The following is a 17,482-nucleotide window of genomic DNA, read 5'->3' as shown; positions in this document are numbered from 1 at the left end:
GTAGGAGGGATGAGGTATTGGCTATACTACATGGTGTGCCTGCTGACTTCTGTGTGTGAGTGTCTTAAATTGCTCTGGCTTTATTAATTGAGAATACTGGTGGTTTATTAATGCTTTGTACACCATTACGCAGCTGGAGACTAGAACTGCTCCATCCTGCAGCATCTGCCATTCCTGCAGTACAGCTGCTTCTGCTTTTGCAACAGACAATCTTTCCACAGTATGTCAACACAATTTATTACATGCTTTTACACAGCACTAAACTAGGTTTTATACAGTTTATCCTTGTTACTGAGCAGCGACACTTGTACTTGGATCTTTATGCTCATACCCACGGAATGTGTTCGCTTTGGCCTAAAAAGAAAAGAGGAGGAAAAAGAAAAATCACTACCTTGCTGCAGCTTACTGCTTTCCCATTTTCCAATACACCACTCCATTTTATTCTGAATTATTGTCTCCAGTAACAGAATAGTTGGATTTGGCAATACTGAAAGATCTCACCAAAAAAGGTAAGATGATAAAACCAGCTACACCAGGTGAGGCATTTTCATGCAGAGCTGCGCAACACACCCCCCACCCCCACATGGGGTGGGGAGGTGTTTAATTCCGCTGGGGCCGAGTCCCAGTGCAGAGGCCAGAAACTTCTGGATGTTCCAGTGGCAGGGAGGCCGTGTGGGATGCAGGTCGCATCTAGGTGCACTGCTTTAATCTGCCGCAAGAGCTTATCCCTGGCCTGATTAAAAATCCAGAGCTGCAGGGCTGTAGGGCACTGGTAGTGGGGGTTGCCCTCCCTGCTGCAGCTGGGGGGGCCAGGACCTTGGGGAGCAGTGACCACCCCCACTTTCAGAAGGGAGCTCATAGAAGCATTACAGGTTGGCCAGGGCCTTCCAGAAAGGTCACAGGACACTGCTTTACTGGTGCAAACATTCCGCTGCAGGGTTGTAGACCTGGAAAACCCTTCTTTTGCAGTGGGGTGGGGCTCTCTTGGGTTTTCAGGAAAGAGTGTGATCTGATAACGTTTCAGCTGCAAAAACTGCCAGGCCACACTGCGCCCGCCTCTGCAGGAGGGCCACCTCCATCCTGCTGGCACCCAACAGAGCCTGCAGGGGTTTGGGTTTTTTTTGTAAATGTCAAGGAGATACCCACACTTTCTGTGCAAGGAAAAAAAGCAAAAACTGCCCCACTACAGGACACACCTCCCCCCTCAAGTTAACATTGTGAAAAACATTACAACCTGTTTGCATTGAAACCATGCTGATTACCACACTTAGCCAGGCTCCTGGCCTGCCTTTGAAAGAGTGGATGGATTAAAAAAGAAAAAAACAAACTGAAGATTGTTACTTTGTCACACTCCATTCTCTGTAATTGTAAGTAACATTCCCTCAGCCAAAAGACCAATTACTGTTAATCCACAGCTGTGGAAAATGTTTAGCTATGTTTCCTCTTCTGTGCTAGGGAATACAATCCCATCAGGACCTTTAATCAATCACAGGCACAAAGTTTTAAAGGGAGGAAAAGAAAAAAAAAAAAAAATAGCCTCTCTTGCACACACCAGCAGGTCTCAGCTGTGAAAGGGTAAGTTGCTGCATAGCTGTGCAGCATCTGGGCAGCAGTGCAATCTCTGCTGGCTGCAGCTGTAACCTCAGAAAGGAGCTGCTCTCCCTTTGCTGCAGGACTTTAATCCGTGGACTCCAGATTCGCAAGGCTGAGGGTCCAGGCTTGATGCCTGACCTCACATGAGCTGCGATGATCCCCTTTAGCCATTCTAAATTTTACTCTTTAAGCTAGCTGAAATCCCAAGTATCACAAATAGTAAGCCTGAGGTGCATGCTGCTAAAAATGGAACAGGAACAACAGATAAGAAGGATGCACTTACCATATCTGAGACCGTGCCACTGTTGCTAGCAGTTTTCTTTTGCCTTTGGATGTTCATCCAGGAACAGCTCAATGGTGCTGTGCTCTGGGGAACAATGCGAGAGGTGGTCTGTGTTCAGCGACTTGCATGAGTTACTTTTTTTTCTTTGCGCAAAGCCAATGTCACAATATGGTAATGTGGAAATTGACTTTTAAGATGATCCTTTTGCACAGGATGTTAACGGTAGTGGGACAAGCTGTGCCAAAATAGCTGAGGAGCCGAGTCTTGGGGTTGTAAGATCCCCTCCTCGTTACTTACGCAGCTGTGACCCCTCCTTAGCCATTGCAGCGACTGCATCCTCATGGCTCTCAAAATGCACGTCCGCTTCTCCTGTGGCATCTCCATGGGAGTTGTATTCTACCATAATCCTTGTGGGCTTCAGTGGAGCAAAAAACTGAAATGGAAGAAAACAAGAGTTTGGTGAGAAAGAAACAACAGAACAGTAATGCACCCTATTAGTGAGAAAATTGATGGTTTTACTCATAAAGCCTTGTCCAGCTATGGGGGAGTCTGAGCTCCTGAGTAGCGAAAGACTCCCCTTCTCTGGGTGCAGCTGAGGCACACCCAAGTCACCCGTCCCACCGTGCACAGCCTCCCACCCTCTGTGATCTCCTGGCAGAGTAATTCTTGACAGGAACAAAAATCCTCCCACAGCACACGTCCTGTACACATCAAGTCATTAAGTGCAGGTACATTTGCTCTGCAATGCTGTATACTACTAAAAATGAAGTAAAACTGATACTAATAAGGTTCTGAAATTCATTTTTGTACAATCAACTACTCTGAAATCTAGCTAAGATTATAAATGACTACTTGAGTCAAAAAGACAGATGCAAAGACAGCCCAGCAAGCTTTAATCCGTTCTTATTTATGGAGGTGAGCATATCACAGTTGTGCCCATGAGGCCATGGCTGCCCTGGGGAGCCCGTAACCCTGAGCAAGCTCAAGTGTCCAAACGCATTCAGCCTGAAGGCAGGCAGCACTGAGGATTAACACAGATAAAAATGTGAAGTCATGTCAGCAGTAACAATTAATCAAGGGTTTGCATTGGTAATGACAACTGAATTTCATTCATAGTGCTACTGTTACTCACATTTATTATGTCTTGGGCACTAGCTTGGGCAGGAAAACCCCTCATGTGGACAAAGTGCAGTGGTGATGAGATGTTACCAGATTCTACAACCTGCCTTGAGCTCTCTGCTCCTTCCCTGCATAATTCTGTGGAATGGAAGGGAAAAAAAAAAAATCATTAATGCTTGCAATTACCACCTCCCTCATGTGACAGCTGTAGACAGCTGGGGTCATGCTCACAGCAGACAATCAGGGTAAAATGAAGGGGCCTCAATGAACACACATGACAGGGAGGGACTCACTATTTTCTCTTTCAGCATCGGAGCCTCCCATGTTGCTGAATCCCCTTTCTTCAAAGATGGATTCTTGTTCTCTTCTTACTTTGGGGTAGGTCACCATCTGCCTGTTGTAAGGCACATGCCTTTGCATGTGATGCTTTCTGCTTACATACACTTCTATATATCTAGAATTCAAAGGAAAAGATTACATGGCACATCTTGCACCTCCGCAGAGAACTCAAGGTTTTGAGAAAGTACCTTCAGGACGTTCTCCTCTCTCAGCTCTGCTCACATACTGGGTGGGTGTGAGAGCCACGGTATGGCATGCAGTGGTTTTGAAGAATTAATTCACTTAAATTGCACACTTATGTTTATAAAAGTCCTTTTCAACTTGCAGTGACAGCCACTCTCCTGTATAAACCCACCTAGTGCGAGACAGATGACCAGTCTGGTCTGGACGAAGGCTTTAGTTTACAGCCCTACACAAAGTTCTTGTAGAATACCAATCACTTAAAAGCCAAAATTCTGTTTTGCTGCAAAAATACAGGTTTACCTCCTCTGAAACATGTTTTCCATTTCTTTCAGTAGTATGCTGAAAGCCCTGTATCTGAGGCTGTTTTCCACTCACTGCACCTCTGCAAATTGCACTTTCCAATTTCTACAAACCCCAAATTAAAAAAAGAAATCCACCCAACCCCAAAACAGATTACTGGAATAGGAAGACCCACAAGATGCACAGGGTCATATTAAAGACTTCACTGGAGATGTAAGATTTTACATATGGCTATGAAATTGATGGGATGAAATGTAACAAGGTATGTGTGAAAGTTGTGGGTATAACGCACCAATATGGATGTCATGCAACGTTAAGGGACTCTAGCAAGATCCCACTTACACCACAGAAAGAAAAAAAACCAAAACCAAACCCTTATTCACAGGTTTAGTCAAAGTATAAAATTATAATGCCTTATGTTTCTAGCTACCTGCCCCAGAACCTCTTAACTCAGAGCTGCCTGTGCTAATCTTTCAGAGAGCTGGCAACAGAACCAGCTGGGCCTCTCACAAATTTAACAAGCAGTGTTGCATTAGGTGATTTCCACAGCACTGAAGGAATAAAGCGATGGAGAACATGGATATCCAAGTGAGGAGGCTTCCCTCCGTGCTGAAGAGAGCAGCCAGGAGTAAGGGAAGTAACCCCACATACAAGCTGACAGAGCTTACAGCTCAGCTCCCAAGAACCCACGCTCAGTACTGTGCACAGCTGAAAGCCATTTCTGGATAAAATTGACAGCCAAGGAAGAATGAACCACAGCGAGATGACAGCAGTTTTGGAAACCACTCAATTTCTTGGCTAATCACACAGAAACAGAGGTATATGAGCTCAGGTGGGTGAGTCAGATTGGCTCTTGTTCAATTGTGACAAATAAAAAATTAATGGCAGATTGAGAATTAATTAATCTCTACTGGAGGGTAGGGAAGTGTGTTAGTTATTTCAATTATTGGGCACACCTACAAAGCAGCTGTTTTCTTTTAATATGGGGGGACAAACACAAGAACACATAGATTGGGAACAGGAAATAAGGCAACAAAAGAAGGGAAGCAGGTGTTGTGTAGGAGAAGTGGTAAGGGTTGGTGAAGTCTTTTGTTATCTGGTGTTCAGAAAAAGAACTTAGTGGGTTCTTAAGGAAAAAACAGAAATCTCAGCAGGGTAAAATCAACCTTCGTTGTTTGGGTTTTGGTTTTTTTCCTCCTGAGTGCAGCTCTGCAGGTATTTAAAAGCTATGTGCTCAGGGACATGGTTTAGTGAGGTACTTGGCACTGTTTAGGTTAGTAGAGGCACTTGATGATCTTAAAGGTCTTTCCAACCTAAATGATTCTATGATTCTGGGAAAAAGTGGTAAATGTTTCTGCTTGAGAAAAGATAGGCTGTTGTGAGGTAAGTGTGTGGTATAGGGCTCAGTGCTCTGGAAGAAAATGGTTAAACATGAATTCCTGAGGAAAGAGGACAGCCCAGGTGGATGTGGTTACCAAAGAGGTGGACAATTCTATGGGGCTGGCCAGCAGTCATCACTGGGAATGGATTCAAGCCAGAGCTGAGTGGTAAGTGGTGCTTTGTACAACACACTCTCCAAATGCAGATGATGACCATGCCTGATATGGGGCTGTGGGTAAGGGTGAGGGTTGCCAAAATTGCGGAAAGCACCAGGGAACCTGGTCTGTGGGAGGTGCAGGATCCCTGAGCACTTGTGACTGGGCAGGTGGTGTCTGTCTGGTGTTCCTGCTCTGAATGTCATCACCCCATTTTTGTTGGGATGAGACTGCCTTCAGGAATACTTAAAAAGATCTGAGACTTTTTCTGAGAGGCCCAAATTCCCCCAAGCTACAAGTGCTGAAGGTGCCTCTCCAGTGCACAGAAGCCTACAAAAAGGCTTTATCTCTTTTCTTCTCCAGTTTTGTCAAGGTTCTAAAGAAAACATCACCAGAGGAGTTAAAACTTGGATTACAGAGTATTTCAGAGGCTACTATTAAAAAAAGAAATGTTTTAATCCACAAAGTTACAGTCTGACACCACAATGAGAAAGGTTTAGCTATGATTTCTACTGAAATGTCAATCTAAAGTCAGAGTTCTATGTTTTAAGGGTAATAAAGGCAGAAGCTTCCTTAAAAATAATGTGAGTAAGCCTAAAATTAGCTGTTTCACCTGGCAAGAAGCAAGCCATAAATCACACAGCATGCTTCATACCATGTTCTTCTACCCTTGTGAACCCCAGTGAAGTACGTACCTACTTCCCATATATTCCCTGTGTCGTAACAGGGCTTTAGCTGCCATTTCAGGAGCTGCGAACTGCACAAAAGCTTCTCCTGTTCTTCTTTCTCCCCGGTAAATGAAAGCTATGTCAGTTATTTTCAAACCTACAGAAGGGTGGGGAGAAAAAGGCATTTACATTGTCAGGAACTTCTGCCACAGCTCAGAGACATCTGTTTCCTTACTCCTCTGTTTTTTGACAAGCTAACCGGACAGTTAAATAGTTCTGAAAAAACTGCTAATGCTGGCCTACGTACCCGTTTCTTAAACTTTTTTTTTAAACTCCAATTTATTTGCTTTAAGTTAGTTTTCACAGAAGGCTTAACTGCCAATAATGAATCGACTTGAGGCTTCAAGTAACTATTAAAATAATAATTGGATCCAAGTTCTAGACAACAAGGAGATCCAGAGCACAAACGTTCTTGAAATTTTCTCTTTAAAACCCAGGTCAAATTCACTGAATTTCAATTTTTGTGCTCTATAATATCTTATTGGGGAGCCTGTAATCTAGTAAATAGTTGTATCTGACACGATACAGAGCGCACACAAGGCTGGGCTGCTACACTTTTTTTTTCACGAACGCTTCTGTGTACCTCTTTGCACCTTGTTACTTTCTCAAAGGGTCTCCCCAAGCTGCTGAAGAAACAGAAATACTTGCTCCACAATGCTGCCCTAGTCATCTCGTTATAATAACTCTGCTACTAGATGGTTTTAAACATATTGAGCTATTGGTTATCAACTGAAAAATTTACTAGCTGTGGCCTTTGCTTTTGGCATGATGGTGGTTATTATGAGCCTTAGTGTTACAGGACTCTGTGCACGCCTACCTGGAGTGGAAGAAGTTCGGGGAGAAAAACTGGTTTCAGTTTAGTCTACAACTTAAGCTTTACCTAAGGAAGTGTCAATTTATTTTGTAAAACCTAGAAAGGCTTCCTTTCTAATGAATGCAGGCAGCAACCACCTGGATTGCTCTAACACTGAAGGTGGGACATGAGTGTGCACACACACACTGTGCAGTACTTGCTCAGGTGAGAACTGGTGCAGGTAACTTTCTCAACCACGAACAAAACAGTAACAAAAAAACCCCTAACCCCTGCTGTTAACAGTTTTAACTGGCATATGTGGTCTAACTGTCATGATTATACAGAGGTGAATACCCATACTGTGTTCACTTGTACTGTAACTATCATACAGGCCTTTTTGCCCTTCTTATATCTGCCAAATTATGCACTGGTAGCACTCCAGTTACAGATAATAGGATTTAGGTTCCTCTCTTTCCTTCCACTGGCCCCCAAAAAGAGTGCTGCAAGAACTGATCCTAGGTTAGACATGCAGAAAGTCAAAGGCGCAAGAAAACCTTGCAGCCAAAAGCTTGTTCATGAAGCTTTAGTTGCTTCTAGCCGCAGGGGGACAGCAACTCCTTATGCTGTTCGAGGCTGTATGTGCTTTTGCTTTTCTTGGTTAGAGGAACAACAGCCTATCTAAGCATCACCTTCAAGAAGTAAACACTTTGTAACTGAAGAGTACAGATTAGGCTGAGTTACCTGTGAAAAAATCTGCAATATCCTCCTCAGTGGAGCTGAATGGAAGGCCTCTGAGTAGTACAACTCCATCATTTATGGCTTGTGACTCATCCCGCAGACTTTGTAGTAAGCCCTCTACATCACTATCGTGTACTTCAAAAACTGCAAGGAAAACAGGCACAAAACGTATTTTCCCTCATGGTACTCAGAAGGTGACACTCTGCAGGTATTCTTCTAAGGCAGACTCCTTCTCCCCTGCAAAACTTCATAATGTTTCTACCCCCACCCCGTACTCTTTGGTCCTGCAATGGTGCCTCTTGCTGCACAAGCCACTTGGCTTTTCCTGTCCAGCCTTGAAAGTTTTGGCTTAATGGTGCCTTGCTGGCTAATTTGTTGCTCTGTTCTACATCTTGCAGGTCTCGATGCTGCCCGCCCCTTGCACCAGCCCGCTTCATTATTCAAGCAGTTCTTATTCACTTCATCATGAGTTTTCTTCGGAAGTTAACTTCTGCCATTTGAAACTCACCTTTCACGTAGCGTGGGCCCATATACCTCAGGTGCTTTTCCAAGGCTCTCTGGACATCGGCTTTTGACTCGAGCTCGATCAAGGCATCCCCCCGGCGCCTCCCATCCCTGTTTAAGAGGAAGTGTATGCCGTTCTCACCGTTTCGAATTCTACAGCCTAGAAATCAAGGAACACACGATACAGAAACATACGCAACTGCATCAAACTTGGGGTTGTTTTGATCGCAGATGAAAATGGAGTATTCTGCATAGAGCTATCCCCCTCAGCAGTGCAAAACACTGTCTTCAAGCAAAGGATAAGAAACCCCTATTTCTAACCTTAACTCTTAACGCACAATGCTTATCACAGATAAGAAACTCATCTGACATCCATTAGCTTCCACAGATGTGTAACTGGCTAATGTACATTCTCAAATTGTTGGTAGATTTGTTTCCGAGTTATCTGAAATCAATAACAAATGCTACAGCCTTTCAGTCTCTATAGCTATACTCTGCCTGCTCTATGTTCCTTTCCCCTAGGACTTCAAACTGACTTAATTTAGTTTGGCAGGTTAATAAACCATTTAAAAACTTGGATCAGACAGTCTAGTCTACTCTGGAAGGATGCATCATGATATTACAGTATGGAGGGATCAGCCCTGCAAAGGTATGCACAAGCCTATTAAGTAGGCTCAGAAAGTGACACTGATGTTTAAACTAGTAAGTAAAACCCACTCCAGTTTGTTTAAAAGAGGGGAGTTAGAGAAAAAGACAACCATAATGATCTTTAAAGGAACGACTTTGAACTGGAGTGCCTTCATTGTGGATACACTGACTCAGAAAGGAAAGACTTGCTCAGTTTAATGTCAAATGCCATAAGGTAGAGTTTGTCATTGTTGTCTAGCGGTTTGGAAGTTGATTATTTGTTTGGTATGTGTAAATCGTGAATAATTTTGCAGCGATGTTAAAAAATCATCTTTCTCTTGCTAGCAGTCTTTAGATTTTCTTTCTGTTAACTAATCATTAACTATAGGGTTCAGTAACACCACACCGAACAGTTAAGCAGGAAAATTAAGTGCCTTACTATCAAAAAAGGTAAGCACGTCTTCCTCGGTGCACGAGAAGGGGAATCCTTGCGCCCTGATGAGGAAGACATTGTCGTTTTCTGCCTTGGGTGACTCGGGTTCCTGTTCTGAGAGGTGACCTTCCTCCGATGGCGCATCTGTGACCTGTCACAGAAAAGAAACGAAAGAGCCCCCCACCCCGAATTAAAAAGTGGAACCACGTAGCTTTCCGCAGTGGTACCTTCGGCTTTTTACTGCAATGCTAACGCGGCCTTGCGCGGTGGGGGGAGGCAGAGGATGGCGAGGAGCCGGAGCAAAGCCAGCCGCCTCCCTGCCAACGGGGGATGAGGACGCGGGGCCCCCCTCTGGCCCCGCTGAGGGGTCGCCGTCGCCCCGCCATACCGGGGCAGCCCGATGCCGGCGCAAGGTCGCAGGCCGCGGCCGCGATCCCCCTCCTTCCTTCCTTCCTTCCCGCCCGGCGGGGTCGGTCCCCTCCCGTCTCCCCTCACGGCCCGCCTGCCGCCGCCATTTTAGATTTGCGTCCCCGCTGCCTCCTACCTGACTGTAGCTGCGGACGGCAGCGCAGAACGGAGGGAGAGTCCGCGGCGCGCCCGGCCCCGACGCGAGGGGGACGGCGGCGGCGGCTGTGAGGAGGCTGCGGGCGAGCGCAGGGCGCAACCAGGGCGGTAGCGGCGGGCGGCGGCCGAGGAGCAGGGCGGACAGGCCGCGACGCGCTGCTGCGGCGGCGGCGGCCATGGGCGACAGGCGGGGGCTCCGCCTCCCCTTCCCAGGAGGCGCCGGCGCTGCCGGCGGCTCCGCGGCCGGGGAAAGGGTTCGGCTGCGGGGCCCTTGGGGCTTGAGAGGGTCGGGGGGAAGCCGTGGGGTGCCCGCCGCTTGGCGGTCTCCGGGCAGGGCGGCCGCTACTCACCCCCTTGTCCGGGCGGTGGGGGCTGCTGCTCCTGCTGCTTCTTCTCGAGTGGGAGAGCCGTAGGCGGGAAAGGAGGAGGCGAAGCGGTGTCCCCGGCGGGGCTGTCCCGTCGGCTGCGGTGCCGAGGAGAGGGCGTTCGGGCTCTGCGGGGAACGGGGCGTTAGGTGGGACGCGGGGGAGATGCCGCAGGTGGAGAGGGAAGCGTGGTTCAGGGAGCCACGGCAAGTTATTGATGGCTTGCACTCGGTTAGACTTTATGTCACTGCTAACGTTTTTATATATACATATGTAATTTTGCTTTATCAAAGGAAACAGGACGGAAAAAAACCCACAGTATGTTTGCAGTGTAAAGTTTTAAGTCAGGCTTAAGCACGACAACCCTTTTACACCCCTTCCCTGTAGAATTTTAGAATAGAGCTGATTTCCCCCCCCCCTCGCTGGCATCCCAGCTTGGCAGTCTTACAGAGCAGAGGCAGGCAGTACTGGCTGAACATGTTTGCAAGGACGATCTGATGGTAAAACAGTCCTGCTGCTACTGCCGCATCCAAGAGGGATACAGGGGGAAGAGCTGGCATCAGCTTCTTGTAAGTGCACACGTGGGGAAAGTAGGTCATGCTGAACCCAGAAGAAAAATTTTTAGGATCAAGCAAAGTGAGCAGGAAGAGAAAAGCCAAAAAAACCCACCCCGACAGTGGAGGAAGCCAAGGGAGACTGTGGAGGCTCAGACCCAGGGTATTTAGGCAGGTATCTGAGCGATTGTTCACAACAAGGGTGTGCCAGGCCATCCTGGCATGTGGACCCCAGTGTCAGGAAGATGGTGACAGCCACGACAGCAAAGATTATTCTCTTCTGCCCGGCATGCTGTAGTTCAAGTCTTGGGATCACCAAGTAAGAGTTGCAATCTCAAGCCATTGCAAACTACCACTCAAAATACGGCCTTGGGTTTTGCAACAGAAAGTCTTTCAGCTTGTAGTACTGCCAACCCATTAATTTCTCAGAAGCCTTTGATGTTTCTTATCACTGTTTTGAAAATGTTAAGAGGCTACTTCAAGTCGTCTCGTTGCTGGCTTTTGCTTTTATAAACTATTTATTGTAACAAACTTTCACGACTATTACCTTGATAATAGCACAGTCTCTTGGCAGTAGCACTCTCAACTCTTTTGAATTTTCAAGGTAAATCATGTATTACACACATTTTCAAAAGAATGTTGACCTCAGTGCTCAAGAAGTTCACATTCCATATTGTCATAGTCTACATGTCAGGTTTCTCTTCAAAACCTTCTTTAAATAAGCAAGCAAATTTTATAGGAGAAAAAAATTAAGAAAACTATAGGAATCAATCTTGAACCCTTATCTTTGTCTAGATTGGCTTGCATGCTTTAAGTTTAATTCAATAAACAGATCCCTGAATCATACAGACCAAGGGAATGTGATGGGCATTCCTCTCTTGTGAACCAAGCAGGGTGCAAGGAAGAGTCTCTTCAAGAGATGCACGTCTTCCACCCATTGTTTCTTAAATATATTTGCTTCCCAAGCACAGGAAAAAATGTCCCACTGCTGTTTTTCTTGTAGCTTGTCAGTGTGTGCGAATTACCTTTAGAGGGCACCATTTTGTCAGACACTTGGTGGCACTGAAGTTTTCCAGGAATCTCCAACCTTCCTTAGCAAACGTGAGAGATCAAAGCCTCTGCACCTATGATCAGAACAAGAAAAAAAAAAAAATCATCCTAGGACAGTAGAATTTGCATTTATTCACTCGACAGAACTGGTGTTGAACAAAGTCTACTTATGAGAGGAAATCTGTTACCTAAAGTAAAAATAAAACTGAGGAGATGGCCCTCTATAGTGCTGTTGACCAAGAAGCTAGACTTATCTATATTGGAAGATGCCTTCTGCAATACCTAATGTTAAACGGGTTGTTGTTAAGAATAATTAATACCAGCTATTCTTCACCTTGATCAGACGAAGAAGGAAAATCTTCTGAGTTGGTATTAAACCAAATGCTCATCTTACATTGGGAAACATTGCTTATCACTCTGTGTAATCTGTCATCAAGAAAAATTGACCTTACATTCTGTTGTGGTATTTTCCAAAATTATTCATTTAGCTTTAAGTTACTCAAGCAGTGGGACCTCCACCATTTTCTATGAAAGAGGAGCCTATTAAAACACTTGTTCATCTGCAACTATCTCAGCGTTCAGCAGGAGATAGTGCACTGTCGCATCCCAAAATTTGTCAGACCGTCACATGCACTTAGCCTGAGTGAGCCCACCAACTCTGGAAAACAGGAGAGCATAGTTTGCATGGAGAAATTTAAGTAGCATGAACCCCCCTGCAGATGGTGTACGCACCATAAATACCGTTGAGATTAGTGGAGCAGGTCCTACATGAATAATTTATTTCTGAGACATTATTACTAAAGTGTATGAACATTGTAGCAGGAATGACGCATACCTGAGCACCGAAAAGGCCCCGAAGGCAACAAAGGGCCGAATTTATTCCTCTGTCTACAGTCCAGCAAGAAGAAAGGCTGCTGAGTTGTACCGTCCCAGCTCCAGAATTACGGTGACTCTCAGGACCACCGTATAACCACCTCGTAGTTCTTGTAATTTCTGCATGCCTTGCATTTCTTGTAGAGAATAATTACAAGTACGTGCCACACGTTTTATGTGATATTTATACTTATGTGTTTCACTTGCTCACAATTCAAATCCCTTACCGTAATGCATAAACAAGTATTAAGAAATATGATTAAGAAATGGATGGATGCTATTGGTTTAATCTAGAATGTTGGGAGAATGTTTACAGAGCTTAGTGTTTACGTACTGTATTCTTTACAATTCAGAACAAAGTTGTTCTTCTGTGTTGTTTTTTTGTGTGTGTTCCTGATGATACATATACTAACTTTTGTGATCTTAATTTTTGAACTTTTTTTTCCACTGGAATGTTCTGCGTTTACTGAGCTGTGCTGCAAACGCTGGAAACTTCAGTTCAGGACCAAAGCACTTTTGTCTGCTTGAGGGCCCTTTCAGAGTAATTCTTTAAGCTCTACAGTATAATGGATAAACCAAAATGACAGACATGAGGCCACGGGTGCATTCGCTGTGCCTTTCCCGGAGCGACTGAGCGGTTCGACTCTTACGTAAGTCTGCAGCATGCTGCCAGTCCCTTGTATCAGCAGCGTCTGAAGCGAGCACTTCGTGTGACCCTTCGCCATGCCGAATAGAAAAATGTACACATTACGTAACCATTTCTCCTGACAGCCGCCCAGGCCAAGTATTTCCTACTGACTGCTGGAGTCACAGACATTTAATTTTAACTTGCCATTAAAAGAAAACATTCTGTGGGTAGAAGGAAGCGTATGGGTGGGAACAGAGAACGGAGGTTATTCATGTCCCAACATGAATGTGCCAGAAAGATCAGCAGTATTTCTTTGAGTTTGATTTACGTGGCCAACTTATTCTGATGGCATCTGTTAAAAAGTGCCCTGAGACCCATTTCATACCTGCTTTAACTAATACAGCCAAAATGAAAATTGCGAATGTCATGAAATGCTTTTAAATGACGCCTTTGCTGCCCAGTAAAACATTTGATTTTAAAAGTGTCCTAAAAAACAGTAGTGTAATTTTAATTTACTTAGAAATGCACTGACCTGGCATCCTGACTTGGTCTGAAGGACAGAGCCAGAAAAGTAGAAAATGCAGCTTCAGCATTTAAAAACATGAGAGAAGCAGATGACTGTCAATGTTGCCACATAAGGCTTTATAGCTGAAACCCCTTACGTGCCGTACAAAAACTTAGTGCTGTGCGGGATTGTAGCATGTTTCGATGTACTGAATTTGCCTGATAACGAATCTGAAAGTCCATCAGGTTTTACTCTGGCCTACCTGCAGCAGCGTGAGCTTTGTGGGGGTGCCAGGGCTTGCAGAATCCCCTTGGGGCAGGAGGAAATCTCTGGGGGTTGCGCGGCCTGTCCTTTCCCCTCTGCGAAATCCAGCTGGCTTCTTAGTGACCTGAACGGAGGCAGATTTTTACGTGAAATTACACCCTGGGATTGTAATTTCTGCCATAAAGAGGTGGCACTTGGATGTGTCTAAGTCTACCGTGGAACGTGTGGTCCTTGTGTGATAGGAGTATTTTATTTTGAAACATTCTGGATGCTGCTGTCTATCTTTGTTTTCCCTGGAACATATAAACTGACCAAGACAAACACCAAAATTTAGACCATTGTTCCTGGTTTGAGAATGGGAGGTAGGCATTCCCAGAGCACAGTCCCCAGACCCAAAAAACACAGCCTGCGGCTGCTACCTGGTGTTGAATGAGCTGCTGGACATCTTTTGTGATGAACCGTGCGCCCTCGGTTTGCCCTTCACGGAACAGCCCTCTTGCCTGGGAAGAGCACACCGCATGACAATCGCTGCCAGCAAAGATGCGATTGTGCTTATTTGAAAACTTATGCTGAAATGATACTGTGCTGTACATTGTATTTCCACAAACAGGAGGATGTACAGTTTTTAACTGTGCTCACACAAGGTGAGGTAGTTCAGGGCGGGGATCAGGTGAAGGACCTGCCAAGGGTTTGTAAGAAAATCTGGATTTTTCTTTACCTTAGTAGTTTGCAGTTGGCCTTATCTTCACTTCTGAGGGGTGTCCTTTCTTAGCTGACTGCTCGCCCTAGCCAGCCGAGTTAAAAATTGCTCACAAATCAAACAGTTGTGTTGAAACGTTAAAGCCATTTTGACACATTTCTTTAAAAAAGGGTCCGACTGTGGAGTGAGGAGGGCAGAAATGCCAGGTAAGATCTCCCTATTCCTTTTACATCCATGGTGGTTATCTGTGGGTTGGGTACCTGAACCCCTTTGTCGTGCACCTGAAGAAGGAGGTCAGACTGCTTAAGGATGCCCAGATGGCGAAAATAATAAAATTGTAATGCGTTTTGACAGGCTAAAGTGAACTGCTCCGTTCCTGTGCCCCGCAGGCTTGCTCCACAGGAGGCAGTTTGGGGTAGAAGAGGGATGAATACTGGCGGGCTGTACCGTAGCTCAGTCACTTTTCACAGTTCCCCTGTGACATTTTCTAGAAGACCATGGGGATTTCACTGCCGGGTCTACCTGAAGGCTGTCAGAAGCATTTACGTTACGCCGGTGCCCAAGAAGTATCGCCCGGTGACAGCCGGGACGCTGCGGCCTGGAGCGGTGCGGGGCTTTACCCAAGGATAATGGCTGGCAGGAGGCCGCATCCCGCTCTCTGCTCCCTTTGGGTCACCCAAAGCTGAGGGGAAAACCCTTCCAGACAGCCCTGTGGTGCCGCGGGGGGCGGGATGCCTGGTGTGGGGAAGGGGGTATTGGTAGGGACAAGGGGGATGCCCGTTTTGAGGGAAGACGAGGCTGTCTGAGGGGACAGGGGGATCTCCGAGGGGGGACAAGCCGTGCCCGGGCACAGGCGACAGCCGGCCGCCGTGAGGAGAAGGAGGTCCGCCGAGGGGGGGGGGGGCGGGGGGGGACGACGACTGCTGAGGGCGATGGCGGCCGGGCGGGAGGCGGCGGGCCGTGTCCCCGCCCCGCGGCACTCTCCCCGCACACGCCCGCCCTTGCGCCGCCGCTGCCATTGGGAGCCGAGCAAGCGCCGAGGCGAGCCGCGCCGAGCCGAGCCCAGGCAGCCGCCGGTCCCGCTCCGCCGCCATCGCCATGAGCTTCTTGTTGTGAGTTCACCGCGGGAGGGGGTTTCGCGGCGGCGTGCGGGGAGGAGGTTACTCCTGCTCCCGCCGCTTCTCTCCGCCTGAGGAGGGAGAAGGGTCCCTTCTTCCTCCCTCCTTCTCCTCTTCTTACCCCGTCCCGCCCCGCCAGGCAGGGCAGCCCGCCGAGGGGACGCTGGCCGCCGCCCGCCACCCCTCCCCAACCGCCCAGAGGGAGCGGGGCGGCAGCTCCCTGCCGGCATGGCGCCTTTTTTTTTTTCTTTTTTTTCCGCACCTCTCCTCTCCGTCCCGCTCCGGCGGCGGAGCAGCGCCCTGGCCCGCTTTCTCTGCCTTTTGTGCCCCGGTCCCCCCCGGGGTAGGCGGTGGCGGGGGGGGGGGAAGGACAACCGGCCGCCCTAAGGGCTGTAACGGCCGCCTTCCACCCCCTTCCCCTCAGCCTTCGCCACCTCAGGGGCGGGAGCTGGGGGTTAACGGCAGCTCGGGGCTGGCCGCCAGGGCGTTTGGAGGGCGGCAGTTCCCCCGGGGGTGTCTGGTGGGTGTCTGGAAAGGGGACGACGACATGAATTTAAAAATCAGCCACGCGGGGCGAATCAATTAATTGGGGGTCGTTGGAGAGCTTCGCGGTGGGCGCTGTGTTGGCAAACCCAAAGGATTTTATCGCTGGCAAGGCGACAGCAGGCTTCGGGGGGGGGGGGAAGGCACCCATCTTTGGAGTCTCCCTTTTCCTCAAGATTTTTTTTTTTTTTTTTTAACTCTCAGCAAGCAGGGTATGGGCAGAAGTTGCTGCCCGTAGCGATATCTGCGGTAGATAAGTTAAAACTGGATGGCGTTGACGCAGCTTTGGTGAGCAGCAGCGTTTAAAAGTTAATTCCAGGTTGAGGTAATGGTTGCGCAGATGACTGAGGGTGATCTGGTGCGAACACGGCGAGCCGGCGAGCGAGGGATCGCTGGCGGGGCGCACGTTGCTAATGAGAAGGCAATTGTTTACTGCGGCATAAAAAAGCTCCCTTAGGAATCGGTGGCGATTTAGGTGTGCGCAAAACCTTAGGTTTTGCAGTTCTGCATCGTCGGCAACAACTGAATGAACTTTGGTCCCTCCCCTTGGGAACAAAGACGAGGTACTTCTGACAATTAACGTAAACCGGTTCAGTGACCTATTAATTAAAGCGAAGATGTGCTCTAGGGAAAGAAGGGAAATCCAAGAAGCTGAAAAAGGCGCCCTTGCAGAGCCAAGCTCCATTAAGGCCTTCGCCCTGCTGAGTGTTCTTGCACGTTCAGAGTTATGTGCGAGCAGTTAGTGGGACTGTTGCCATAATATCTGACAGTTGTTAAAGGCTTATATTGATAACCAACAGATGTATACGTAGTCTTCTTTTAGAGAAGATGCTTTATCTTGGGAACTGGAGCGTTCTAGTAAGTTGTGTTCTTATGGAGACAAATAATACTGGTGCTGGCTTCCTTCTAAATCTCTCCATTGCATTTATCTTTTAACTCTGCCGTACTAAACCAGCTCGCCTGTCATTGCGCTTGTGCTGCCTTACCCCAAGAGAGGTTTTGAAAGACACCTATCAGCTGCAGGGTGCAAGCTGCAAATGGGAGGTGGGTACAAATGACTGTCGGTGGATTCAGGCGCAGTGCTTCTAATGAGAAGCCCAGCTGTCCCCCTCCTTCATAATTCTCAGCTGCTGCAATGGAGAA

General features: G+C 47.2%; 2 protein-coding genes across 3 annotated transcripts in view; one reads left to right on the top strand and one right to left on the bottom strand.

The window, feature by feature from the left end:
- Positions 1 to 79: 79 nt before the first annotated feature.
- Positions 80 to 13,703, bottom strand: GRSF1 (G-rich RNA sequence binding factor 1). Its single transcript, XM_049814742.1, has 10 exons — positions 9,720 to 13,703; positions 9,182 to 9,326; positions 8,120 to 8,275; positions 7,615 to 7,755; positions 6,048 to 6,177; positions 3,289 to 3,449; positions 3,009 to 3,133; positions 2,174 to 2,309; positions 1,877 to 1,960; positions 80 to 354 (listed from the first exon to the last, which is right to left on the bottom strand). The coding sequence occupies exons 1-9, from the start codon at positions 9,915 to 9,917 to the stop codon at positions 1,902 to 1,904; spliced, it is 1,251 nt and encodes a 416-aa protein (XP_049670699.1). The 5' UTR covers positions 9,918 to 13,703; the 3' UTR covers positions 80 to 354; positions 1,877 to 1,901.
- Positions 13,704 to 15,677: 1,974 nt separating this feature from the next.
- The window catches only part of MOB1B (MOB kinase activator 1B), a 45,708-nt gene continuing 43,903 nt past the window's right edge, over positions 15,678 to 17,482 (top strand). The window contains exon 1 of one of the 2 annotated variants that reach the window (XM_049814868.1): positions 15,678 to 15,790. In XM_049814868.1, coding sequence (XP_049670825.1) covers positions 15,777 to 15,790 — 14 coding nt within the window. In that variant the 5' untranslated portion in view covers positions 15,678 to 15,776. Of the gene's footprint in view, positions 15,791 to 16,517; positions 16,628 to 17,482 lie in introns of those variants that run through there. The other variant, XM_049814867.1, reaches the window with a different exon arrangement.

This window comes from Accipiter gentilis, chromosome 12 (assembly GCF_929443795.1).
Source record: "Accipiter gentilis chromosome 12, bAccGen1.1, whole genome shotgun sequence".
Classification (NCBI taxonomy): Eukaryota; Metazoa; Chordata; class Aves; order Accipitriformes; family Accipitridae; genus Astur; species Astur gentilis.
The sequence above is the reverse complement of the archived record's forward strand: the minus strand, read 5'-3'. Positions and strand labels throughout refer to the sequence as shown.

Excerpts from the sequence above, each read along its gene's own strand:
- GRSF1 (XM_049814742.1), bottom strand. The coding sequence starts at position 9,917 with ATGGCCGCCGCCGCCGCAGCAGCGCGTCGCGGCCTGTCCGCCCTGCTC. Across the intron at positions 7,756-8,119 it reads GGGCCCACGCTACGTGAAAG|TTTTTGAAGTACACGATAGT; the intron begins GTGAGTTTCAAA and ends TTTTCCTTGCAG. Across the intron at positions 6,178-7,614 it reads TATTGCAGATTTTTTCACAG|GTTTGAAAATAACTGACATA; the intron begins GTAACTCAGCCT and ends ACCCTTCTGTAG.